The following is a 27,473-nucleotide window of genomic DNA, read 5'->3' on the forward strand; positions in this document are numbered from 1 at the left end:
TGATATCTTCAAAATTCGCATTTAAATGTTGTTGCAATACCACATGAAGCCGACGCGTGTTCGCAAGCGTCCGCTGTTCACTACTAATCTGTCAGTTCATTCAGTTCGTTAACGAAGTATGCGATGTTCTTCTCTTACAATGCTTCGTTTGGTGGACAGTTAGAATGAACAACTTCAATGCACAGAGCCAAAACGTTCTACTCGGAAGCGCTTGAATCAGGAGTGAGGCAGAATGTTCTGCCTAGGGCTGCAGTCTTGATAGCACTGGCTTAGGCTTGCGAAGTTGTTGGCGTTTCCTCCACAGCCACCGTAGGCAAATGCTTGGCACATTCTTCTGCTCGGATCATAGTAGAATCTCGGAATGAAGCCGGAACACATCCCGCGCACGGGGGGCAAAAGGCAGGCCGGATTTGTGAGAACTGGAATAAACACAAAATTGGGAATTTGTCGTCAGAATCTCAACATACTTTTTTTTTAAAAGAACATCAGTTTGAAAGGACGTGCAGCCTTTAGACACTTGTGCCACAGAAGGAAGTAGGAGTCACTGTGCTATATGATTACAGCCCAGCTCCACAGTTTCTTCGATAACATCAAGCGCACCGAGTATTCGTCGCCACTTCATCTCCGGCCCGGTGTTATGTCCGGATTTAGTTGCTTGAATAACGTTTACGAAGCGAGCATGGCACCACTTTGCACGAAAAAATAAATAAATATTTATAAAACATTAAGCGTATTCCAAAAATTGAACTTCTACAAAAAAAAAATTACACCTGAATACAATCTTAAAGGTGTCTGATCGTTCGTCTAGCGTGCGGAATATAAGCAGTTCTCTCCAAAATGCCCTCGTCAGGTGACCAGACATGACGTAATTATTACAAGTTTTTCCCTGGCTTGGTGACCGGCTTTACTTACGTAGCACGCCTGAAAAATAGGTTTTGAACCCTAGCATTTCCGCACTGAAAGCACCTTGCGTATTAAAGAAGTTATACTGAAAATCAATTCTAAGAACAGCTCAAAGGACCCACACATGTCAATGAGGGAGGTAAGCTGCCAACGAGACCACATTAGGGAAGGAGCCTGCGGTTGGGAGAGTACTTCTAGGGCGCCCATTCGCAACTCCTGGGGCTTTCCCGGGTTTTCTGAATCTGCAAAGACAATTTGGGTTTGTTAGTCATAGAACAAATATCAAGGATGATTTTATACGTCACAGGAAAATTATTTTTTTACAACCGCTGTGGACTCCCCCCTCATCCTTAAAAAAATAAATTATTCTCGTTCCGGTCATGACCAAAAGCGCGCTCCTTGCAGATGTCTTTAAGCTCTTCAGAGCTGGAGTGTTATTGGAGGCAGTGATGAGTTAAATGGGGTGACTAGAATAAATAGGAATGTCAGCCAACATGAATTCAAGGCGCCATTTCTGGGCACCTCTTGCAGAAGTTTGGCGGTTTAAAAGGACACATCGATGTTACTCCTGTTGCCTGCTTGGCCGCTTTTTTAGGAGCGAAAAATTCCCTCGTTGTCCAAAAGCATGGGTAATTCAAAAGCAAGATGCATTCAAGACCACGGAGGTTTTCTATGGAAGTGTACGTTGTGAAAATGGAGCAATAAACAATGCAAAGTAAGAGAATTTAAACTTAGCGACCTAAAAAATTAACCCCTGCAATAATAGGTAAACAAGATAGCTTTGAGTCTTTGGCGCTTGATATGTTTGACCTCTACTTCAATGCCAAGGCAGCCAAAAAAAAAAAAGGAGGCTGAAGACCAGCCACTGCGGTACTATGGCATTGGCTCTAGTAATAGTAGAAATGGAGTTATTAGTTTATTTGACAGGAAACAATAACCTATTATTTTGCATTCCTTCTTCAGCAAATAAAAAAGCCAGAAATGGACAGACAAATCTTGAACGGAGACAATAAAAATGAGATTGAACTCATACTCTGGTCTACCTTTGGCACTGTGAAGGATGCAAATGCAATCGGAAAGGTGCAATACACAGACCACAGGAAGGGCATATCTCGAAGTAGTCTAAATTTGAACAGGCTACGGGACAGATTAGGAAAGGAAAACACCATTAAAGAATCCGCGATGAAAGGGAAGGTAGGTGAACTAAAGATCTCTCTACAGAGTACATATTCAGCTTTAGCCGAGGAAGACGACCTACCTTAGTGTATGAAATATTAGCAATAACTCCAGAGATATCATCACTGAGTGGCGGTTCTACCTTATGAACGTTCACCAACTCGCCCAGATTTCTGCGGTAGAAGTAGGCGGTAGGATAGAGCTGCCTACGCAAGCGAAGTATTATATTCGGAAAAGCCCAATTATGAACGCTGCAATTAAATAGATGATACAAATAGAGGTATGAAAGGTATTTAAAGGAGTGAAGTGTCTGACATAAAGAAGTATAATATGGAGAAAATCTGGTATACTCTAATGAACGTGGCAAGCTTTACACTGTTAATAGGAAATTATCCTTAGTCGAAAATCAGATGTCTTCGTTATGGGACATGTAAGTTAAAGTCGGTAATAATGTGGACCGATCATTAAAGTAGACGATAAGTTTTGCGCCACCTTCTACAGTAGCCAACGTAATGATGACAGTAATGAGATTGGTTGTTGTCAACAGTCATCAGGCGCTCCACCAGTAACGAACGACGAGGTTAAGAAGGAGGAAAGCAATTGGGGAGGATCCGGTTTCAAGGTGAGTCAGGATATCGTGCTAGGACAACTAGCCGCACTGTATACGCAATGACTGATGACATCGGGGGTGCCGAAGTCATTGCAGAACGCCAAGATTATCTGAATTCATAGAGAAGGAGACGAAGATAGGACATCAAAAATTGCAGATCAATCAGCTACAGAGTATTTGTACAAAGCTATGTACAAAGTATTTACTAACGCAATCGCTAATAGATTCAGAGCAACGTAGACTTCAACTGACGAAACGACCAGTCAAAATTTTAAGGGCTACTCTTTCATTTGTAATCTCCATATTATCACGTAGGCGACGGAAAAAATTCTCGGAATGTAACCAGCTCCTAAACGTCCCTTCTGGTGATTACGAGAAAGTTCTTGATTTAGTCGAAACATCATCAGTCTTGTAGGCATTGCAAAATCATGGTGTATACGACTCATATATGAAAGTACTGGAAGATATATACAGGGCCAAGCTACATCGGCCAAGGGTTAAGAAATAAAATATTTCAGGTAAGCCTTGGAAGCCACCTGCGTACAGCTTCCGGCCGTCTGATGCGCTGGAGGGAATTTTAGTTTTCAATTAATTCTTAGAAATTAGGGTACCTTTTTTAATTGAATAAATACTGACTTTGGGCAAAAATGCGATTTGCAATGCTGGAGAGCCCCTTCAGAAACCTCCATTTCATTTATTAGCGATAAACAAAGGTTCGCTTGTATCGCTTCCGAGCTCCCAAAACACCCCGTGAAATTAAAAAAAGTGACTAGCGCATTCGCACACAAGCATTGTGCTGCTCTCAACCGTGGTTTGAGTGAATGAAATCAGTTAAGGCCGTGGATCTATGGCCCCGCTACAGCAGCAGGCCGATACGTCTCCGTTGTCGTCTTTAACTGCGGCGCCAGCCTGCGCATGTGACAGTGCAAGATGCAGCGCGCTCATTCGGTGGTGACAGCTGACCGCGTTCGCTGCAACCGTCACCAACGTATCAGCCTGCCACTGGAACTGGGCCGTCGACTCACTGTCGCAGCTAATTTAGTTCACTCAAAGCACGGTTGAGAGTACAACAATCCTGGCGCACGAATGTGCATTACGTGATAGGTTTTGTATTTCGCGGGTAGCTTTGGAGATCGCCGAAAAGATACAGGTGAAGCTTCGTTTATCGCAAATAATGCAAAGCGGTTTTTGATGGTATTCTGCTAATTTGCAAATTACATTCGTTGTATACATTTATAGTTAGTAAATTAAAAATGATCTTATTTTCTACTTAGTTCATTTCAATGCAAAACTTGCCTCTGGTGTGCCAGGTAGCTGTGTGAAAGTGGTTTTATATATAAAACCTCAGAGGTTTTATATTTTAGTGCTTGACTAAAGTTAGCTTGTACACCATGTATAGTGGCCTCAGAGAAACCAGAACTTTCCTTATAGAAGTTAATATAGTTTCAATTAGGACAGATATTAGGCAAGGATACAAAGCCTCTTCAATTCAATTTACAGCTTGTTTAGATTGGCTTGGTTTGTGGGGTTTAACGTCCCAAAGCGACTGAGGCTGAGAGACGCCGTAGTGGAGGACTCCGGAAATTTCGACCACCTGGGGTTCTTTATCGTGCACGGACATCGCACAGCACACGGACGCCTTACGTTCCGGCTCCATCGAAAAGCGGCCGCCGAGGCCAGGATTAGATCCCGCGTCCTTGGGAACAGTAGTCGAGCGCCGTAACCACTGCGCCACCCCGGCGGGGCAGCTTGTTTAGAGGAAGTTATAGACTTGGTCTGGGATAAGGGTTTATTGAAATTATTCAGTACTTTGCGACTTCCTGCTGACAACGTCTTGCTAAGGAAAGATTGAAGACATAGGCAGGAAAAGTAGACAGGTAATCCCAACATTATAGGGAGACTAAAGTAATCATTAAAAGGCTCTGAACGCAAAAGCAGTTTGCAATAGGCTGCTAAGCACTGGAAGGGGTAGGCGAGTATGTTTACTTAAGACAGGTAGACACCGCACATCCGGACAACAGAAGGAAGATAATAAGAGGAATAACATTGAGATAGACAGCATTTGGAAGACGCACATTATGGCTAGCAGCTTACCGGTATCGCTCATGAACAAAGAATGTAACAGTTGCATCTTATCGATACTCACCTATTGCGTTGAAACGTGCCAGCTATCGAAATGAGTTCCCCTTAAGTTACGGACCACGCATATAGCTATAGAAAACACACTGCTATGAGTAACACAAAGCGGTAGGAAGCGCGCACATTGAGTAAGAGAAATAACTCGCATTATTGACCCTTTAGTGAAAATCAAGAAGAATTGTGTCAGCTAGACGTGTAGTGCGAAGAGAGGATAATCGATGGTAGCTAGGGGTACCAAGCTGAATTGGAAAGAAAGGATTGCATAGTAGAGGCAGCAGAAAGACTTGTGGCCGGAAGAAATTAAGCAGCGATCTAATGGAGGCAACTAGTAGCACATGACCGGATTAATTGGATGCGTATGGAAGAAGCCTTCGCACCGCATTGGGCATAGCCCCGCTGGTGATGACGAGGCTCAATGACGCGAATGAAATACGGCTTGCTCAGGTTACAAACTAGATTTCTTTCATAACACGGGAACGGAAAGCATTTCGTCAATTCGAAGCTGAATAACTTGAATGACATAAGGTGTTATAACGCTGCTTGGTATAGAAGGTATGCTCCAAAGAATGGTAAAAATTAAGGTAGAAGTAAGAAACTAGCAGTTTTAGCCTCACGTCTGAGCTGTAGTAGGCACGCTTCGCTTCCCACTGCTACCCGCTATAGTGAGCACCAAGCAGCACATAGACACAAAGAGGACTCAATAGGCGCGTCACAACTGATAGCTTCATTATACTAACTAGTTGGTTTGTTTCATCAATATAAGGTGCTAGTTATGAAACTGTGCCATCTATTTACACCGGCCTTTCTAGTCGGTACACGTCATTTTTAATGTGTTAGTGGCACCCTAAATCGGCTGCTTTGGTTTGGTTCTTTATCCACAAAGTTAGTTCCTAATTTCCAAACTAACACTTATTAAGTAATCCAGCTGTATAGTAGACATTGAGGAATGTCCAAGACTTTAGCAGCTCTTGCGCACTTACCGATGTCACCAAAGCTCACGTTCAATGCGAAAGCACGTTTTGTCTCATGAAGATAGTCATCATAGTAGTCGGCAATGCGACCGCAAAGCTTTTATTTTGGGCCTATCCGGAAGAACTTACACATAAGAAAATTAAATCCTGTCCACGCCAGGAATCGAACCGCAATCCTACCTACCATGTTCAGATAATGCGTGCTAACCGGTACACTCTAAGCCGACCTCTTGCGATCGTCTCCACAATTCTTATTTTTAAGCGGAAGGCCGCTGGTCTTACATTTTTGTCCAAGCCGAGCGCGCTAAACAATACAATGCGCCGACTTCCTGCCAATGTGTTCACAATCGTTTTGCGGCGTAAGGACGCCGGAATGACAAAGAGAAAAGCTTATCCATTCCAGAAATTGAATAAACACCCTTTAGTCTCTCAGCGAGAGCGCTATAAGCACTACTCTACGCCGAATGGCTGCGAATGTGTCCATAATTGTCTCTCTCTAAGATATGGACGCTAGAAAGCGTTATGGCAACAAAATAAACAAAATACTTACCACATAAGGCACAGTAAATTAACAAATACAAATAATAGCATGTAGAATAGATAGAATGCACATAAAATATTTACACAAATAAAAATGTCGACGTGTAAATGTCCTTGCAATGCTGTACATAAGCAGGCTTAAGTGTGTACCCGGATTTTTGAAAGTTAACATGTATGCATGTGCATTCTACTAAAGCGTTGATGGTCGATGTCTGACAACCATCGTCCTGTTATTTCAAAACAAGTCCGCTACGCTAGAAACAAAAAGAAAGGCCTACGCACGACGCCAATCGAAACGTAAAGTAGCAAACAAACTGGCGCTTGAGTTCTATTTCGACTGCACCCTATATAACTGCAAGTGAGCAGGAAAATGCCGACGAAAGCGTATTAGACATGGACATAGAGTTCTCGACGATTCATGTTTCCGTCGGTGGTACAGAGGTCGCTTAGATTTATTTATAAGCTTACTACAGACTTATAAGCACTACAGACTTCATGAGGAGACGATTGCAACATGCTATTTAAGCTATAGGGATATCAACTTATAAAATGGCCGCAGCAAGTAAACAAGGATATTATGACATGAAACACAACTTCCAATTTGTAACTCTTGCAAGAAGGCGCAAAGTACATGAAATGAGATTCAACCCCTCACCAGTTGTAAGCCTGGTTAGCGATATCTGCGTTATAGTGCTCAATGCGACAGTAGTAAAGCCCTTTCTTGCCTTTGGGAAGCCATTGATACTAGGTAATTACCAAGGGGCATTTTCTCGCGGTAGTTAGAGCGTTGCGTGTAGCCATCATGCCGCAAGACTTTCTTGAGTTGCCAGAAACTGTCTACGGGAGCACTTCCTTTGAGATGGGGAAGGATTCAAGATTCGTAGTCTCCACGATCCTTCATCTAGAGTCAAATGCGCTCCTACCAGGTCATACAAGTACATCCTGTTCCCTTGGCTGAAATCAGGCTTTGCATCAAGGTTAAGTGTTCTTTCACATTATGTAGTAACTGACTACTGTATGCTACCAGTATGCGTGAGATATTAACGGAGGAAATAAAAAACGCTAAATGCTTGAGCTGCAACATGATTCAGGAGCAATGCGCAGACAAGCAATAATTTCCAAAAGGAACCCCCAGATCAAAGATAAACGAATATAAAATTCGATAAACAAGGAAAAAGAAGACCAAAGCGTGTTAGCGCAGCTAAGCCTGATTAGCTTAGATATTGATATCTGAACTCATTTCGTTGTTCTTTTTATAATCTAGATACCAGCGTGTTTTAATGCAACACCAGAATTCACATTGCCTCGTTTGGGGCCGTTAAGAAGGACAGCAATGATACCTTTATAGCGCAGGCAGATCAGCTCGCAAGCGCTCTTGGTGTGGTATTTATTCTGGTTGCCGTCGCAGCCGCCATACGTGAATCGCTGGCAGCGTCCCCTTGTGGCGTTGTAGGCCCACATGGGGATGCGGGCGCTGCATGGCCCTCGATCAGCCGCTGGTGCGCATCTGCTGTCAAACTCTGCGAGAACTGGTAAGGGATAGATGTTAACAGCATGGGCCCTATTCTAGAAAATTCACCATTTTATTCAAATTGTGACGTATGAGTGACGTGTGCGGTAGGACAGTGCTAGGTTACGGAAGCACACAATCGGGTTACGCATTCAGAAAAAATATATGATTGAAAAAAGCGCTGCCTTCTGCTACCGTATACTGGCTCAAGCATGAAAAACGGCGATGCTCTAGGAGCCGAGCCGCTGCGGTGCATTCCGCGATTCGGACGCCTCGGTTTGCAGTGGGGGCGAACGAAATATGTTGCGGTGTTGCAGCCTCAGTTACATACTTGAGGTCGGAGGATTCGGCAGCAGTACGCACGGAGAGGCTGAGCGAGTTAACGAGACGCGAGTAGGGTTAGAGTTGAAGAGCAAGAATTGCGACAGAATATTCGCAGCAGCTTGGCGCTGAATGGGAGCGGAAAGTGGTGTTCTCCCCACAAGCGCTGACGATTTGTCATGTTCTGTTATCAGCGGAATTTGAATGCAGGAACAAAAATACTTAAGGAACCCGTCGTAAACAGAACGAATCGACAGATTTGCAAAGTAGCTCCAGCTCCAGCAGTGTGTGTGTGTGGTGGGGGGGGGCGGTGTGTGTGTGTGTGTGTGTGTGGACTATGTGCAAGGCAATCGCTGGGGTTAATAATTGGTGAAATGTTGATGGATGGATGGACTAAACTTTAATGTCCAACAGATAAGGTGATCTACCCACCCCCCGACACGCAGGTCAAGGGGCGGGTGCCGCCGCCTCAAAGGCAGGCCGGGAGGCCTTGGGTCCCGGCAGCCTCTTCAGCCAGTTGGACGAGTAGGAGCTGGAGCTCAGGGTCCGAGCTGCGCAGCAGGGTCTCCCAGGTGTCTCTACAGCCTATATTGTTCGTCCTCCTGGGAGAATACGGGCATTCCCATATTATGTGGTCGAGGGTCCCTCTCGCCCCACAAAGATTGCGCTTGTCACTCCTAGCCTCAGGGAACATGTGGTTCGCCATAACCGGGTGCGGATATGTATAAGTTTGCAGTCGCCTCCACGCCACTGCTTGTCTGCTGTTTAATTTCGGGTCTGGTGAGTGCTTGCGCGCGAAAGGCTCCGGCGGAACGCGAAAGATGTCTGGAGAAAGAGTGACAGATAAACAGAAGAACGGAAAGAAGTTACTTAGTAGGCTACCGTGCACGCGCAAATAAGTGGAGAAAAAGGAAAGAAAGAGAAAGATGACTTGAGAAATTGTGGCATGAAGAGCCAGGGCGACGCCGCGTGCGCGTGTCCTTTACTTTCGAAACAACAAAATGCAAAGCTATAAAGCGAGATTATTTTCGGGCTTATTAAAAAATCAACACAAAAAGTCAATTAACAACCTTCTATGATTGTAGCGTATGGTTATAACGTGCTGTCGAGTACTTATTTTTCACCAAATATTAAACTGTTACTATATAATTTATTGTTATTTTCCACTTTGAGCTACTGTTTTCTGAATTGGGGCACTACCACGCAGGTTGTCATTAACACTCTTTCTAGTTTACAGAAAAAAGCAATACGAATCATCACTTCACACCCATACAAAACCAATCTTTGATCAACTAAACATAAAACCTGTTACCGCCTTGCAAAATTCCATTCTTAGAGCACACTACCGTTCCGGCATAGCGAAAAATGATACATATCTTAAAGACCTAGCCTCGTTAACTCTACGAACAAAAGTATACAGCACACGTAGCTCTGACTCCTGGGTAGTTGTGGCTGAGTGTTGAAGAGAAAGTGCGTGTTCAGTTTCGTAATACAGTTGGTAGTGTGCGCCTGTGTTATGTTGCTATTCACGTGTTTGTGTACGTTGCGCCGCATTTCTGGGTAGTCTGTCATTGGTTTGAGTGAGATTGCTTCGGTACTCCTCAGGTTTAGGTGACACTGTGCGTGAATATGCCCGGTGAAACGAAGTCTGGGCAAACGTGTCGTGTTGACGGCTGCACTGGCAGCAACGCAAACTTGTTGGACGCTTCAAATTTGATTATTTTCAATCGGTGCCCACACAGGCATGAGCGGTGAGTGACCTGGACGCGGTTGGTTCAAAGACAGAGGCTTGTAACTACGGATTTGGTTACTGTGTGGCCGTGAAATGTGCGGAATTTTTTTAAACGTTTTTTTTAAATGCAGCAGTAAGCGCTGCAATCACAAGTTGTGTTTTCTGTTCCACAGGAGTGATAGCACAAGAGACTCGGAGCCGCAGCCGCGCTCTATAGTATCTGTAGTCATTTTATCGGCACTTGGAAAGGGAATTCAACAGTTATAACTTATTATACAAGCATTGTTCCGTGTGTAAACCAGAAAAGGAAGAAGCATATACCATCGTTGTTCTAGCCGAGCTACGCTCTTCAATGATGGGAATAAATCATGTTTGCACACCTGCTTCCGAAGGCAGCACTATAATGATTTTATTTTCATCTATTTATAGAAATAGCAGATAGAAGACATGAACGATTGCTATTCTCACGAACTTCTTGTCATCTTTCCTGCCTTCGTCCTTCAGTGCCAGGGTACTGCGAACTTAGTATGAGTTGAGACTCTTCGAATTTGTTCATTCTTCTGTGTGGCATGCCCTTCTCACACAATGAAAGCACACAATATAGAACTCATTCAATACCACATCGTTACAGAGGCTGGTACCAGTGAAAAGAAAAAAAAATGTGAAAAAACACATGAAATTTTAGTTAAGGGAAACGAGCATATAACTCAGCCTTTTTTTTTTTCAAATGCACGCAAATTGTTGTTTCGAATTTTAGCAGTTTCGGCGCATATATCTTCCTGAGTAGCAAATATTTATCTTTTCTTTATTTGTCATTAGCTTTGCGCGCATTTGACACCGCTTTATGTACTTTCTTAGCTCGCCCATTTTCTCGCCCGCCTAAGCATGGCATTTCTCACAGACCTCATGGTGAACGTGAGCATTCCAGATTAAGACGTAGTTAAGACAAGGCCTTATTACCTCGGAGAAATTGCTCATATGACTAACAATGTGAAACAAATTTAACGGCACTACAGAAAGCCGTAGTTCACTTAGTTTACGTGGCACGCAGAGAAAGCAAAGCACTTAGTGAACGGCCCATCATGATCAGCATTTTAGCAATAGAATGCCTTCTTAGGCCTTATTCTCACAACCGGTGCTCCTCTCCGTCGCGGCGGCACCGGCATGGGACACCGCACGACGGATGGAGGGCGCGATGTTCAAACATAAAGGGCCGCCGGACGCCGTCAAACCTGTTCGGGCGGGGATTCGTCGCTCCCACGTGACTCTACGTCAGAGCGCTTTTTGTTTTTTCCTACAAGAAAAAAAAAATACGGAGGGCGACTGCCCTCTCTGCAACGGTGGAAGTCGTGTACTCCGGGTCTGTACGGGGGAAAAAAAAAAGAAGAAGCGTGCTGTCTCACGTGCTCTAGCAGCAGTTTGGAGCTAGAAAGCGTTTTCATCTCAGCTTCTGTAACGGTACAAACACCACGCGTACTGCGCCAAAACAAATGAGTATAATTATAGGAACCATGTATTAAACCGCAGAAAGTTATGCTCACTCCAATAAAATTATTCTTCGCAATCAGCACAACAGAAAACGTAATGAACTATTCTATCAATAAAAGAATTGTTCGCGACAACATGGCAAGATGGTTTTGATAAAAGTATTAAAAAATCAAGCTAGAATGGCACCGACTGAAATATTTCACGCAAATCTGGCGGAAGTCGAGGTTAGCTGTGACGTCCTGAATATTGCAAAATTAAATAAAATCGGCATTTTTTGTTAGCCTCTTGTGCTTTGGTGCTTCAGTAGCTGTACGAAACTCCACGCAACTCAAGACTGCTATCAATATAAGCATTGTTCACCAGCAGTGAAACGTTCCTGTCGATACCACCCTTCGTGATATTAAGGTAGCGCTTAATACTTCGCTATCACCTGCAAGTGCAAGCAATGCGGCTTTAAAAGCGGTGGCTTCCTCTTGACACGCAGTTTCGTCACAACTTTTTTTTTTTTAAAAACGGTTCTCAGTCTTGCGGGGAGATTGCGACCTTTTCTTACATTTCTTTTCCCCATTAATATGCTTTTTTCTTTACTTGCTTTCTCAGACCTCCTCCCCTTGACGAAGTTTTCTTGCGCGCCATTTACCCGCAGTTTGCATTTTTTTCTCTCTCTCTTTTCTTTGCTCAGTTTATTTCCTCTGCTCCTTTCCTCACCTCGCCCATTACCTCTTCCTTTCCCTTCTTCACCTGTGCCGCAGTCGTTTTGACTTCGCCTGCCTAGCCAGCAGGTGTTCCGTCCATCCAAATCTTTACTGCCTCGAACTTTGTTTGCCACTCCGTACTTGTTTTTGGTTCTGGTTGTGTCTACATAATGACTCTTAGCTTAACTTGTGAGCCACATGCTTTACATGAATTCAATTTGTCAAGAACCTGTTCTGCGTTTGGATCGACTTAGGTTGCCGAGAAAAACTACCAGATTAACTATTTGCAACGAGGTACCGTTTGCGTAGCTCCAAAATGAAAGGCAGTGAAATTCCAAAACCACTACTTGAAGATAGTGTTACCTCAGCATCTCAGGTAAAAAAAAATACCCGTCTCTTATATTCCGCTTTTAGTGTCGCGACTTCTCGCAGGAGTTAAGAGTTGGAACGCCTTCTTATATCAGCCTCAGTACAAACACCGCACGTACTACGCAACAACAAATGGGTACGGATATATATCAAGCCAGTATCCAAGCTCAGCATAAATGCCCACATCTATAATATTATTCATGGCAGTCAGCGAAATCGAAGACATCTATAGGAACATATACAATAACTCTGTCATCAATAAAGGAATGGGTCGCCAGAACTTGCAAAATTTCTTTTGATACACCCATTCAAACATACAACTGAAATATCGTTAAGTTTTGCAGGAGGTCATGTTTAGCTGCAACACCTGGTACATTGAAAAATGAAAAAAAAAAAAAAAAAGAAACGGCATCTGTTGTCTCTTGCCAGCGCGCGCTTCGCGGGGCACCAAACAGGAGGGCAACCCCCGCTTTTCTCTCTCTCTCTCTCTGTGCGTGCTCGCGCACCACCGTCTGCATGAGAGACTGCAATGGCCGCGCGGCCGCTCCGCCAGCTCTCGCTCGGTCGCGACACGCAAGCCGTGACGTAGAGTCACGTGAGAGGAGCGAGCGCGCTCACTGGTCCGTCTTTCGTGGGGCGGAGTCCGCCGCTCACCGGACCAGGGGCGCCTTGGAGCCACCCCACGGCGCCGGCCACCCGATTTCGGGGAGTATTGGCACCATTAACTCCCCTCTCGGGCGAGCGCCTGCGCGACGGAGGCGACGGAGGAGAGAAAAACCGGCTGTGAGAATGAGGCCTTAGTATGCCCTCTTAGTTTTTGGCCACCTATTCAACAACACAGTATGCGCTCTCTGTTATTCGATTGTAGTTTACGGTTCTCGCAGTACCTAACTACGGCCTTCAAGGGCTTTAGACCGGTGCCGTAAACGTGACGAATCTCCTGGGCTTGGAGATGGCCTTGATGAACAAAAGCAAACTTTTCCTAGGACCGCATCTATATAGTAGGTATCCGAAAAATACTGTCGCTCAGAGCAAGAAAATTAACTTTTCAAAACTCCGCAGCATGCCGAGAGAAACGTAATCATATTTAGTAATTCTAGAGTCAATTATCAGTAGCAGCTCTGGAGCGTTCAATCAGAGTATTGTTGTATATGTAAAGACGATGCTTTACTGCTTTCATATGAGCAATAATTTGGGTGGCCTCAAGGCCGGGCTCAGTGCACAAGCCGTGGTAGCATAACTGCGCAGGGAGACACGGAACATTGTGTAGCAATCGCGGAGAACCGCGTATCCCTCCGAAGCACTGCGCGCCGCGGAGAATGAAAGGGACAAAAGTATTCCTTCTCTTCCGAAGTTGAGTAACCCAAACGGGTTGCTCGATAGCGCCGCGTTTCCCTCTTCCCTCGCCGGGCGCAGGAGCGCACCGCTAGACGTCGCAGACGCGACGCTCATTGGCCGAGAAAGGACAAAGGGCAAGATGCGCCGAGATCGGCGGGAACCGGCTACCGCCGGAGAGAGACGACAGCGAGCCGCGACAACGGAAGGACACAAGGTAAATACCTCCCCGCTATACTTCTTTGTTGTCGCCATCTTGCCCTTCGAAGTGTCAGGCCCCATCCAAAAGTATAGGGTCGCCAGCCAGACCTTCACCAGCGTTCTTTTTGGGAAAACCCAATAAACATCTGGTTCCGGGCTAAGTCCTGTTCTGTGTTGTGTCGCACTTCGCAGTACCACTTTGCGGCCGTGAGAACGACTGCCCGTTGTGCGTGATCGCGGGAGCTCTGTGTTTGCGGCCTAGACCTCAGAAGAGGCTCGACGGCTTAGTAAGAACCCCCGCAACTGGCGCCCCAACGTGGTTCTCTCGTGCAGAAGCACTTGAGCTACTAGCTCGCGCCGTACACAATGCCAGACCAGCGGAGTAATCTGCCTGATCTGATGTGGCTCGCAGAGCTCAGCCCCGGGTACAGGGAAAGCCCGGCTCACGGCTCGCTCGCCGCCAGCGCGACTCTACAGACGGGACAATTCGCCGCTGCAGGAGCAGCCAGCGAAACACGACGCCCACAGGCAGAGCCCGAAGACACCGCGAAATGCCGTCCTCAAGAGTTGGCGCACCCTTGCACTACGCGCGAACGGATTGGGGAGAAGCACCAGGCACGCCATGTCCGCCCACGCAGCTACCAAACGGCAGCACAGGGACCGCGCCAACCCCGCCGACGATCTCGCCACTCGTCGAGGCACCCGAGAGCGAGGCAGCGGCCAACGCCGAAACCCTCGCAGGAGTCCTCGCCAGTGCATTCCAGCAAGCGCTGCAGTCCTTGCAACCCAGTCCGCGGATCGGAACACCGATGCCAACGTACAGCGGCTACGGCGATGAAATGAGCGCCAACAGCTTTCTCCTGGCGTTAGACCAGTACGGCCAAGTCAACGGCTGCAGCGAGACCCACATGCTGCGAAGAGTGATACCAGTGGCACTGGTTGACCAAGCCGCTCGGTGGCACCGTTTGGTAGGTCACACAGCGAGCGCTATGGCTGAATTCCGCAGTATGTTTAGGGAGGAATTCCTTCCTCACGACTACCAGCAGCGAATGCGGCGAGAATTGGAACTGCGAGCCCAAGCTCTCGACGAGTCGCTCGTCGAATACGTCAGGGCGATGCAGGAGCTTTACGATTACGCCGATCCCAACGCTTCGAACACGGAGCAAGTGGAACGAGTAATCCGAGAGAGCCACCCCACCTTTGCTCTTTACCTGCGGGGAAGTCGCTGCAGGAACCTGAATGAGCTTGCCGTGGAAGCGCGTCGGGTGCAAGCCGAAATTTCAGCTGCCCGTGCGTACCGGCCCCCGCCACCCCCATCGCATTGTCTGGAGCCCAGCTGCGCCTGGAATGGCAGTGCGCGTTCAAGGAGTGAAAACGCTCGAACGTCACGTGTTTCAGGTGAGGGCGCTTTCCCGGAAATCTCGGATCGCGCTCTTGATCCCTACTCAAACGGGCCGAGGATCATCGAAGCTGTGCGAGAGGTAAAGTGGTCAACCTCACGCCGACCGCCCGACAGAGATTACCAAACACGGTCAAATGATCGAGCGCTGGTGACGCATGCGGACGGGCAGCGTAAGGCCTCATTCTCACAGCCGGTGCTCCTCTCCGTCGCGGCGGCATCGGCGGGGGATACCGCACGAGGGATGGAGCGGCGCGATGTTCAAACAGAAAGGGGCGCCGGACGCCGTCAAACATGTTTGGGCGGGGCCTCACCGCTCACACGCGACTCTACGTCAGAGCGGTTTTTTTTCTCCTGCACAAAAAAAAAAATGCGGAGGGCGGCTGCCCTCCCTGCAGCGGTGGAAGTCGTGTGCTCCGCGTCTGTACGAAAAAAAAAGAAGCGTGGTGTTTCACATCCTCTAACAGCAGTTTGGAGCTAGAACGCGTTTTCATCTCAGCTTCGGTAACGGTACAAACACCACGCGTACTGCGCCAAAGCAAATGAGTATAATTATAGCAACCATGTATTAAGCTGCAAAAAATTATGCTCACTCCAATAACATTATTCTTCACAATCAGCGAAATTATTCTTCTCAATCAGCACAGTCACAGAAGCATAATGAACTATTCTATCAATAAAAGAATTGTTCGCGACAGCATGACAATATGGTTTTGATACAAGCATTAAAAATCAAGTTAGAATGGCACCGACTGAAATAATATTTCACGCAAATCTGTCGGAAGTCGAGGTTAGCTGTACCGTCCTGCATATTGCCAAATTAAATAAAATCGGCATTTTTTATTAGCCTCTTGTGCTTTGGGGCTGGAAGGCATTGCCATCTTAGCTTCAGTAGCTGTACGCAACTCCAGAGTTTACTGCAAAGCGCCGCGCGTACAGCACGGAAGCTTATGGTAACGATTATAAGCAGCGAGTACTAAAACGTAGTGTAAGTGCACACTCTAGTTATATTACTCTTGATAAGCAGTTTCGTCACAACTTTCATAAAAGGGGTTCTTTGTCTGGCAGGTAGGCTGCGGCTTTTTCTTGATTTTTTTTCCCATTGGTATGGCTTTTCTTTATTTCGTTCCTTAGACCTCCTCCCATTTATGATGTTTTCTTGCCGCGCCATTCACCCACTGTTTGCCTTTTTTTTCTCTCTTTTCTTTGTTCCGTTTTCCCCTCTGCTCCTTTCCTCACCTCACCCATTACCTCTTTCTTTTCCTTCACAAGTGCGGCAGTCATTTTGACTTCTTCGCCTGCCTAGCCAATAGATTTTCCGCCCGTCCAAATCTTTACTGTCCCGAACCTTGTTTGCTACGCCGTACTTGTTTTTGTTTCTGGTTGTGTCTATATAATGGATCTTAGCTCAAATTATGAGCCACATGCTTTATATGATTTAAGTTTGCCAAGCACCTGTTCTGCGTTTGGATCGGCTTAGGTTTGCGAGAAAAACTACCCGCTTAACTGTTTGCAGCGAGGTATCGTTTGCGTAGCTCCGGAATGGAAGTGAGTGAAATTCCAAATCTACTACTTGGAATAGTACTGTTACTTCAGCGCCCCTGATAAAAAAAAAAATATCACCATCTCTTATATTCCACATTTAGTGTCGCGACTTCTCGCAGCAGTTCGGAGTTGGAACGCCTTGTTATCTCAGCCTCAGTACAAACATCGCGCGTACTACGAAACAACAAATGGGTACGAATATATATCCAAGCTCAGCATAAATGCGCACTCCTATAATATTTATAATATTATTCTAGGCAGTCAGCGAAATCGAAGAAGTCTATAGGAAAATATATAACTCTGTCATCAATAAAGGAATGGGTCGCCAGAACTTGCAAGATTTCTTTTGATAAACCCATTCAAATATACAACTGAAACATCGTAAGGTTTTGCAGGAGGTCATGTTTAGCTGCGACACCCGGTGCATTGAGAAATTAAAAAGAAGAAAAAAAAGGAACAGCATTTGATGTCTCTTGCCAGCGCGCGCTTCGCGGGGCACCAGAGAGGAGGGCAACCCCAGCTTTTTTTTTTCTCTCTCTGTGCTCGCGCACTGCTGTCTGCATGCGAGCCCGCGGTGGCCGCGCGGCCGCTCCGCCGGCGCTCGCTTGGTCGCGACACGCATGCAGTGACGTAGAGTCACGTGAGAGTAGCGAGCGCGCTCACTGGTCCGTCTTTCGTGGGGCGGAGTCCACCGCTCGCCGGGCCGGCGGCGCCTTAGCACAACCCCACTGCGCCGGCCACCCGATTTCGGGGAGTACTGGCACCATTAACTCCCCTTCTCGGGCGAGCGCCGGCGCGACGGAGGCGACGGAGGAGAGAAAAACCGGCTGTGAGAATGAGGCCTAACATGGCGGTGGCACCGGCTCAACAAGCTCTCACGGAAGGCCGTACGCGAGAGCACCCTCGTCTGCCTAGAGCCCGGAATCCCGGGACATGCTTCTCTTGTGGCCAAGTTGATCACTTGGCTCGTGCCTGCCCTGCGAGTCAGGGAAACGAGGTAGGCCGTCGGTAGCAGCGCCGGCGGCCGAAGCTGATCCGAGCGACGGAGCTGCAATAGTGGCACCCTCATTCTCAGGATCGGAACACCGACCACTACTAGGGCTCCGTTCATAGACCTTGCGATAGCAGGGACTACGTTCCGAGCACTGCTTGACACTGGTGCTAGCACTTCTCTGATCGGAGACGAAGTCGTTCCCCGTCTTCGACAGAGAGGCATTCGGGTGCGAAAACGCAGCCTGCCCCTCCAGTTGGCGAGCGGAGAAGTATGCTCAGGCGGTGATGCGCGCCTTGTCGCGCGATGGAATCAGCGCGCTCGGCGACAGCGTTTCATTCATCTGCTTGGACTCACGGTACCAGTTATTCTCGGCCGAGATTTCTTGTCCCGTACGGGAATCGTGGTTGATATCGGCAATGGTGGTTATCGGGAAAGTCCGTTCGCGCCACTCTAGCGGTTCGTCAGAGCACCGACCGCGACGACCGAAAGGACAGCTTCCGAGGTGGAAAGGAGGAATACCTCCCGAGGAAGCGGCGCTTCCCCTCAGCCGCTGCAGTCCGTCCCCATGCCTTGCACGGAGGAGCGTTTACGGGGTCTGCTGGCAAACGCCGACAACCTGACAGACCATGAGCGCGCCCGCGTCTTTTCGTTGTTAGGAAACTTCGAAGAGATGTTCACGGACCGCCCCGGCTGTACCAAGCTTGTACAGCACCGCATCGAGACAGGAGACGCGCAGCCTTGGAAATCCAACCCGATACCGGTCAGCCCCGCCAAAAGGCAGGCGATTGACGCGGCGCTGCAAGAACTGATCAATGCGGGCATTGTTCGCCGCTCATCAAGCCCCTGGGGATTCCCAGTGGTGCTGGTCCCCAAAAAGGACGGTAGCTCACGGCTGTGCGTGGACTACAGGCGACTGAATGCGGTCACACAAAAGGATGCATACCCCTTCCCGAGCGTGGACGACATTGTTTCGAACCTCGGCGGAGCGCGGTATTTTTCTACTCTGGACGCTAGCAAATGCTATCTCCAAGTAGAGATGCGACCAGGCGACGAGTGTAAAACGGCGTTCACCTGCCACAGGGGTCTCTACGAATTCGTTAGGATGCCTTTCGGACTGTCCGGAAGTCCGAGCACCTTTTAGCGGCTGATCGACCGTGTACTGGGAGACGCCAAATGGCATCACGCTCTCGCCTACCTGGACGACATCGTCATCTACTCCTGCACGTTCGAGGAACACCTCAATCACCTCCGAGACGTTCTGGGAAAACTCAGAACAGCAGGTCTCACGCTGAACCCCGCTAAAGCACAGCTGTGCAGGGCTGAAGTCAGTTTGCTCGGCTACCGCGTTCAGCGAGGAAAAGTAGCCCCTGACCCTGACAAACTTCGCGCTATCCTGGAATTCCCGGTGCCGAACGATGTTAAAGGCCGTGCGCCGCTTTCTCTGCATGGTGGGCCACTATCGCCAATTCATTCCCACTGCATCCGCCTGCAAACCCCTCTAACAAAATTGTTAAGGAAGGCAGCCTCGTGGGAATGGGGAGAGGAACAGCAGGCGAGTTTTCGTCAGCTCTCGCAAGCCATCGCCGATACCGCGTCACTGAAACTCCCCGACCTAAATAGGCCCTTTTTGATCCAGACAGATGCCTGTGATTTCGGAGTGGGCGCAGTGCTTCTCCAAAAGGAGGCCGAGAAACTGCGCCCCGTGGCGTTCGCCAGCCGCGCGATGACGCCGGCGGAGCGCAACTACTCAGTTACGGAGAAGGAATGCCTCGCTATCATCTTCGCGCTTCGAAAATTCGAGATGTACGTGGAAGGTACAAGGTTCACGGTCGAAAACGATCACATGGCCTTGACATGGCTGACCCGCTTACGCGAGCCGAGCGGGAGGCTCGCGCGCTGAGCACTGACGCTACAGCGCTTCGATTTCGAGGTGCGCTACCGGAAAGGTGCCACAAACGTGGTTGCGGAAGCGCTGTCGCGCGCGCCGGTGAATGACCCGTCCCCAGCCGCGGGAGAGGAGGCGCGGCAACTTCCCCGCTCGTCGGGAAAGGAGGGCCGAAAGGAGAAATTCCTGCCTCCGGAGCACGCGCATCTCGTGACAGCGAAAACGCCGATCGAGATTGCATTCAGCAGGGAAGAGCTTATCAAAGCTCAACAGGAAGACTCGTATTGTCGTGAGATGGTCGCCAGTCTGCGTGAAGAGACGGACCAATCGACACCGCTGGTCGAAGTGCGCCCAGAATCCGCGGAGAGCGCGGTAGGCGCGAGCTCTAGTGCAGCTGGTATTGCTGCGAGTGAGCTGGAGAGCTTCCTGTTGGACGCTGATGGAGCTTTGCTGAAATACGTGACTGGCAAAGAAGACTCAAACGAGTGCTTCAAAGCCGTCATTCCCGGCCAACTGAGGCATGCTGCTTTGCAGCACTATCACGACGCAGACGGTGACGGAAGCGCACCAAAGACATGGAAGAAACTATGTCGGCTCGCTACCTGGCCAGGAATGAAGGCTGATGTATGTAAATACGTACGGACTTGCCACGTCTGCCAAGAAAGGAAGCCGCGAGGTGGAAAACCGCCTGGCCTGCTCCAACCGATCGTGAGCACAAAGCCATGGGAAACTGTGGCGTGCGATCTGATCGGACCGCTGCCGCGCAGCAAAAGAGGGAGCAAATTTGTGTTAGTGGTGACATGTCACTTCAGCGGAATCGCTGAACTCTATCCGCTGTGAAACGCCACAACGAAGGAGATCCTGACAAAGCCCTCAGGATTGTTCTGTCGCTACGGGTTTCCGGAGAGGCTGATCACTGACAACGCCTCGTATTTCACGGCGAAAGATTTTCGGGATACGTGTGCCGCCATGGGCGTACGGCAGCAACGAACGACGTGTTATCATCCGCAGTCAAATGTGACCGAACGCCGCAATCGCGATGTGAAGCCACTACTCGGGGCATACGCCCGGACGCACAACGACTGGAATGACCACCTCGACGCGATCACCTTTGCACTGCGAACAAGCGAGAATCGCTCCACAGGTTTCATGCCTGCCCTCCTGATGTTCGGGAGGGAACTAAATACGCCAACTGACACCATTTTGACCAAAAGGCAGGATGCTTCGTCAGGCGAAACGGCAATAGCCGACTACGCGCGGCGCATGCGTGATCGCTTGCAAAAAGCAGTGAGCGAGGCCAGCCGAAATCGCGCTAAAGCAAGGGCTAGCCAGAAGGCTGCCTATGATCGCGCGCGTCGGAACGTGGAATTTCAAGTGGGAGACTTCGTTCTAAAGCGTAGCCATGTGCAGAGCGATGCGAGCATGGGGTTCGCAGCAGGCCTTGCGCCTAAATGGATTGGCCGTTCATAGTTGCTGAGAAGCTCTCGCAGTTGAACTACAGGCTGAAAGATCCGAACACGGGTCGACTCGGCAAGCCGATCCACGTCGGGGAGCTAAAGCAGTACTTCCAACGGGAAGCGGCTGGCAAGGCGGTAGTGCCGATTTCGCGCAGACGCGAGAAAAGGTCAGTGCCCCCACCTACCCCAAGGCTCGCCCTTACAACACCCGCTCTAGGCGAAAACGACCTTGACGGGGTGACTGGCCTGACAACAACGCGTCGACCGCTCAGAACAGCGGTCAGGTAGGCAACCGGTTGTGAGGAAGCGAGCTGGCTACGGGAGGGTCGTATCTAGCAGTAATGTTGGTATGTCCCCTCATCCCAAACAACGGGGGGGAGGAAAGGAAAAGCGGGCGGTGGCGAAGACGCTACCAAGCTGTCCCCCCTCTCCACACGCTGCCGTAGGGACCTGGCCAAATGGCAGGCAACTATTGGCTAGGAGCGCCAAAGGAAAACTAGTCGGAAATCCGAAAGAGGGCGCTGCGAAGACAGGCGTCGTCTCCCAGCGACCTCGCTGACGCAGTCGACATCACAAGCATCGGATAGTCAGCAGCAACAACGCCTTGGGTGCCAGCGACGGTCGCAGCTCTAGCAGCCACAACAGAAGCGCGTACTCCCTCGAGACCGGCCGTGCCACAACCCAAGTCGCCGCCGCCCAGCCGTCAGGAAGCAGCGCCCGGCGACGGTTCTGGACGGCTGTAGGAGCAGCAGCTGCCGGCTGCAGTGCTGCCTCTCGAGCGCCGGATCGCCATGGAGAGACACTTCTCGAAATAAGCGCTTCGGATATCGCCGCCGTGTTTCCGACAAGTGGCGTGTGCGCGTGCGTGCGCGAGTGTGGGTGTGACCGCGGTCGTCGCAGCTGTGTGACAGCATTTCCATGCGGTCGGCGTACCGACGAGCGGTGCCACGGCCGCTCGATGGAAGCGCACTAGGTGCGGCCTGCTACGTCGCCCGAAACCGGCGGGAGGCGCCTACTTCCCGTCGCCACCGTTCGGGGACAGCCGCGCGCGGAGAGCTGCGCTTTCAGGGAGGCGTCGGAGTGGTAGAAGCCTTTTATTTTAGGGATATAAGAGCTCCGCTTCACACAATTAGGCAACACAAATTAGTATATAATTTCATGTCTAGTGTGGCCATGTCAGCACCTAGCGCTTGCTCGGCAACGATGCATACTGGAGTGTACCCCGAAAAACCTAATGTGACGGTGGATCAAGGACACTCGATTGGAGAGCTCGCATCACCGTGATGTTGCATTCGGATCAAGTTGTTTGTCATACGAAAATGTCACCCGGCTGTGAACAATTCGAAGCTGTTCAGCTGCCATGCTAGCCTAATGCATAACCACTTAACTATGTCGCGAATTCCGTGGGTCATTTTCATACCATTTACTCATTCCTGCATACAGCTTTTATACACCAATTTATGTAAACCTGTTCTAAACTGACAGCGCTATCCAATAAAAATATATTGTCCTACTGTGAGCAACCTCTGTGAAAATGCGACATGTAACCACCCTTTCTATCTCATTCTGACAAATGCTACGTTGGAAATAGGAAGATGTCTGTTAGGTCAAATCTACATGATAACCTCGGATCTCCGACTCAGTTGCAGACCTTAGACTTTGTACGCCAGAAGGCTATCCGTCATGGCTTCTCGCATTTTGCATGACCGAACTAAGCGCGCTTCATAGAGCCAGGCTGCCTCAAGGTGCTACGTATATGCGCCGAAAGTTTTTATTACCATTTTTATTGGCTGCTCGCAAACCCGTACAATTTTTGCTGGTTTGTAATTTTCAATGGAAGAACGCGCATCGAGTGTTCCTGCTGTGAAACTCTTCGTTGCGATCACAAGAATGTTCACGCTTCAGAGCTCAACTGCAGCCGCGATTAAGCGAGCAGCCGAGTACGCTTATTAAATGGCCCCACAAAAAAGGAAGAAAATTACCAATCGCAGATGGAAAACCTTTCACGAGAGAGGTTTATGCCATAGCCATAAATGTCGCTCCACTGTTGAGTTGACATTTCCAGCCCAGCTCGCTATCAGTGGGTTATATAAAAAAAAAACGATTCGTACCGTTTTATAATATGTCCTCGCAACATAACCGGCGAGAAAAGCCTCTGGTGCTACCTCATAGTATTCATCTGCTTCACAACACATCGTTAAAAATCTTAGTTCACTGGCCAGCTTCCTGGTAACTAAATAGGTTAAACAACGTAACGGAAACACAGGAAAAGAGGACGACACAACTAGCGCGGTTGTGCCGTCCTCTTCTCCTGTGTTTCCGTCACGTTGTTTGTACTGTTAACCTATAATTGATCACCAACAAGTCCAATCTGCTGTCCCTTGTAGCAAATTCAATAGCAGCTCATAGGGCATTATGCTTCAGCATCTGGACTTGTAACCTTAGCGCCGCTTTCATTTCAGAGGAAGCGAGTGCATTTCCACTCCTCGCTACTGCCTTTGTCTGAAGCGAGCTCAGCAGATAAAATTTGAGGGTCTCTTAATATGTCTCTTAAGCGGAGGACGGCGAAAGCCTACCCTTGTCCTATCATTTGCCTCTCATCGTTTGCCACAGTTCGTCATTTCAATTCGTAGTTTATTATATTGGTCGTTTCCCAGTCATGATGAGTCTGCCTGCGTAGTCATTGTAGCCCTTACCACTCATTACTAAGCAGGTTATTCACTTAGAATCAGCAGTGGTCATTACATGTCATCCTTTCACATATTGGTTATTTCGTAGTAATTAGCAGTAATGATGAGTCATGTCTAGCTATCTTCATTACCACACATCGCTAAGCACTTGCACTCATTTCTAATCAATTGCGGTCATTACATGCCATAGTTTGATATACTTGTCATTACAAATCATTTTAGTCATTATTACCCATTATTAGCATTAGTCATTACCTCTATCAATGTCTATTTATAACTTGTATTGATTATCTATCACCATGAATAATTTTCATTCTTAATCTCCCTCTTTGCACGTCCGCTTTTTCCATAGACACACCAGTGCACAGATGCGACGCACAGATTACAGCCACAGCTTCTGCGCGCAGATTTCCGCTCCATGAGCCTAGAACGGCTTTCGCCTTAAAAACAAACGCATCCCGTCTCAACGTTAACGTGCTTGCACACGCGCACAGAAAAAGGGCGTTTACCACGCAGACACGAGGCGAACGCGTCCAGAAAGGAAGCAAACCGCGCGCTCAGAGCCGGCAACCCCGGCGGTGACGTGTCACCGAACAGTGGCGCCCTCAGCAGAAATAGCGGGCGCAACTGTAAACTCCCCAAGGACGCGCTTGCCCATTGACGGCGGCGCGACGCAGCAGGCCGCACCCAGTGCGCTTCCATCCAGCGGCCGTGGCGGTGCCATGTGATCATCGCGAGCTTCGAGACAAGGGACTTAATTCGTGCTTCACGGCAGACAGAGTAGCGGTGGAGCAGCGAACGGAAAGACTACGGCGCTTACACCTGAGCAGTGAAGAAGTGTACGGAAGACCGGACTACACGACCATCCCAACTAGCCACCCGGACAGCGGCGTTGGAGCGTTGGATGCAAGACAACAAGGCGGCAAGGAAGTCGTTGCCGGCCTACCGTCGCCTGATTTCAGGGGACGTTCGGTCTTTAGGGAGGAGGAGTGTAGCGATCGCGGAGAACCGCGCATCCCTCCGAAGCACTGCGCGCCGCGGAGGATGAAAAGGACAAAAGTATTCCTTCTCTTCCGAGGTTGAGTAACCCAATCGGGTTGCTCGATAGCGCCGCGTTTCCCTCTTCCCTCGCCGGGCGCAGAAGCGCACCGCTAGGCGTCGCAGACGCGACGCTCATTGGCCGAAAAAGGACAAAGGGCAAGATGCGCCGAGATCGGCGGGAACCGACTACCGCCGAGGAGAGACGACAGCGAGCCGCGACAACGGAAGGACGCAAGGTAAATAACTCCCCGCTATACTTCTTTGTTGTCGCCATCTTGCCCTTCGAAGTGTCAGGCCCCATCCAAAAGGATAGGGTCTCCAGCAAGACCTTCACCAGCGTTCTTTTTGGGAAGACCCAATAAACATCTGGTTCCGGGCAAAGTCCTGTTCTGTGTTGTATCGTACTTCGCATTACCACTTTGCGGCCGTGAGAACGGCTGCCCGTGGTGTGTGATCGCGGGAGCTCTGTGTTTGCGGCCTAGACCTCAGAAGAGGCTCGACGGCTTATTAAGAACCCCCACAATTGTTGGTTTGCTTTTCCTACCAAAAACATAATCTTACTCTTGCCTCATTTTTTCTTGTTTTTCCAGCTCTCGTTGCAAGGCTAAAGCTGGAAAATTGTCAGCTATCGGTCTCCTCCTAATCGTCTGAGTCCACTGCGTTTTTTTTAGTGTTCATCATTTGGCTCCAGGGCATTGCAACTATCACTGCTACGGCGTCATCGCTTCACTGCCCGGTGATGTTCGATCTTCTGGTGTGTTTCGAAAAAAAAAAAGAAAGTTTCTGTGCGGTACAGGCGCAGGTCGTGTCACCGCAGTCGTCGCAGAACGCGTTCCTAAAGCAGATAGAAATCGCGCGCATTTCCGAGTATGTGAGCGAAATACCATGCACCGGGCTGTTCCGAAAACATGCGCTCCTTGCTGAGGACGGCTCTTCTGTTTTTCAAGATTTGCTGACCGAAAAAACTCCGTGTGATTACTTAAGCTTCGAAAGCCACACAGGAGCAGAACAACGGGTGGAGACATGCTCGAGTACGCCTCACCGAATGGAGCCGGCAGCGCCGCTCCGCTACCTGGGCATTCCGCTGGCTTGCGTTATCCTGCTGTTGGCGCTGTTCCGCCGAGGCGACGGTGGCGCCATACGAAGGACACTCGGTCCCTATATACATTTGCCAGTTTCTCGTCCGTATCTGCATAGCTCTCAGATTCAAGACGACGGCCAAGTTCCGTCATCATGGGCACAACATTGGAAATACTTTTTTAGCTTCCACGTAAGAAACCCACCATGAAGTCCACAAGGTCCGCCACACTTGACGTGATAATTTCGCACTGCCACAGAAAATCTGCTGCGGTCATAACCTGCGAGTACTTGCCAAATGCGCTCCATCCTGTTCTTATACTTCCAGTTATTTTTCTTTAGTGCTTTTTTTTCGGATTTGTAGTTACTATACCTGTCCTACGGAGACATATTTATCTATCACTTCCGGTATATTTTCGCTATTTGCTCTTTAAGTATAACTTTCAGTAAAAAATTACGTGTCGGAGCAGGCAGCTCTTACCAGAGGCATGGCCATCCTACATTCTTATGAATGAGCAACATCTGAAGTTCCTGGAGAAATATTATTTCTAGCACAGATGTTTTGATTGGCCTCGAACGACTCAGCACCATACCTTTTAACTAGTCAGGCAAACAAGTTCACTTCAAATCTTCTTGCTCACGTAAATTTTGTAGGTTTTTTTTATCAGAAAGATTTCTATAAGATTTTATTATTCCCACTGCAGTAGCTGCACCACACTATATATAAAATAATGGGACTACAAACATAGATTCTAAGCAGCAAACCAGTGTTGTAAACAAAGTTTTGTCCTGGTAATGGCTTTGACACAAAACAGCCCAACTAAGTAAGTGCATGACGTAATTATTGAAATTATATCGAGAAAATACCTTTTTGTGATAACGAACGATTCTTTATCGCTATTTAGGCGTTCAGTATCATACATTATACTATAAGGACGTACAAGGTTATTTTAGTACTAAAATTTCATTACTAAATCTTCAGTACTTCTACTGCGAATTTGAAGAGAAAACTCACCCGTCATAGCAAACAGAAGCGTCAACGTGACAGTGACCCCCATGGCGTCGGCAGCTTTTGAAAGAACTGGCAGGGAGCCTCGACCCAGACATTGATATCACTCTGAGAGCAAGGTGAGGGACTGATAGCTAAGCGTGCTCCCCTGTCTTCTTCTTGAGCGGTTCAGACGACAGGAGGCTTCGTGTTTATCGCACGGATTGTGCAACAGCGGAGCCCCCGGGTACTTTATCAGGTGCTTACGTCATATCTATGCAGAAGACGGCATTTCGTGTGACCTTGCATGTTTTCTTGGACAAGGGTATTACTTCAGATGGAGTCTCCTTCTTAACAACCAGCACATTAAATATTCCCGTGTGGTATTTGTCTTGTAGCCATTTTCT

At 48.6% G+C, this 27,473-nt stretch overlaps 1 protein-coding gene across 3 annotated transcripts; it reads right to left on the reverse strand.

Annotated features, from left to right (window-relative positions):
• On the reverse strand, positions 1-27,230 carry LOC146177777 (kunitz-type serine protease inhibitor 6-like). Of its 3 annotated transcripts, none has more exons than XM_084580578.1 (4): positions 27,094-27,230; positions 7,680-7,868; positions 1,056-1,145; positions 1-419 (listed from the first exon to the last, which is right to left on the reverse strand). In XM_084580578.1, the coding sequence occupies exons 1-4, from the start codon at positions 27,134-27,136 to the stop codon at positions 217-219; spliced, it is 525 nt and encodes a 174-aa protein (XP_084436704.1). In that variant the 5' UTR covers positions 27,137-27,230; the 3' UTR covers positions 1-216. The 3 variants fall into 3 exon arrangements, with proteins under 3 accessions (XP_084436704.1, XP_084436703.1, XP_084436705.1); XM_084580577.1 differs by having other exon boundaries at positions 1,026-1,145; XM_084580579.1 differs by lacking the exon at positions 1,056-1,145.
• Between the last annotated feature and the right edge of the window lie 243 nt (positions 27,231-27,473).

Source organism: Amblyomma maculatum, chromosome 10, assembly GCF_055883805.1.
Source record: "Amblyomma maculatum isolate TAMU_Amacu chromosome 10, ASM5588380v1, whole genome shotgun sequence".
In the NCBI taxonomy this organism is placed as follows: Eukaryota; Metazoa; Arthropoda; class Arachnida; order Ixodida; family Ixodidae; genus Amblyomma; species Amblyomma maculatum.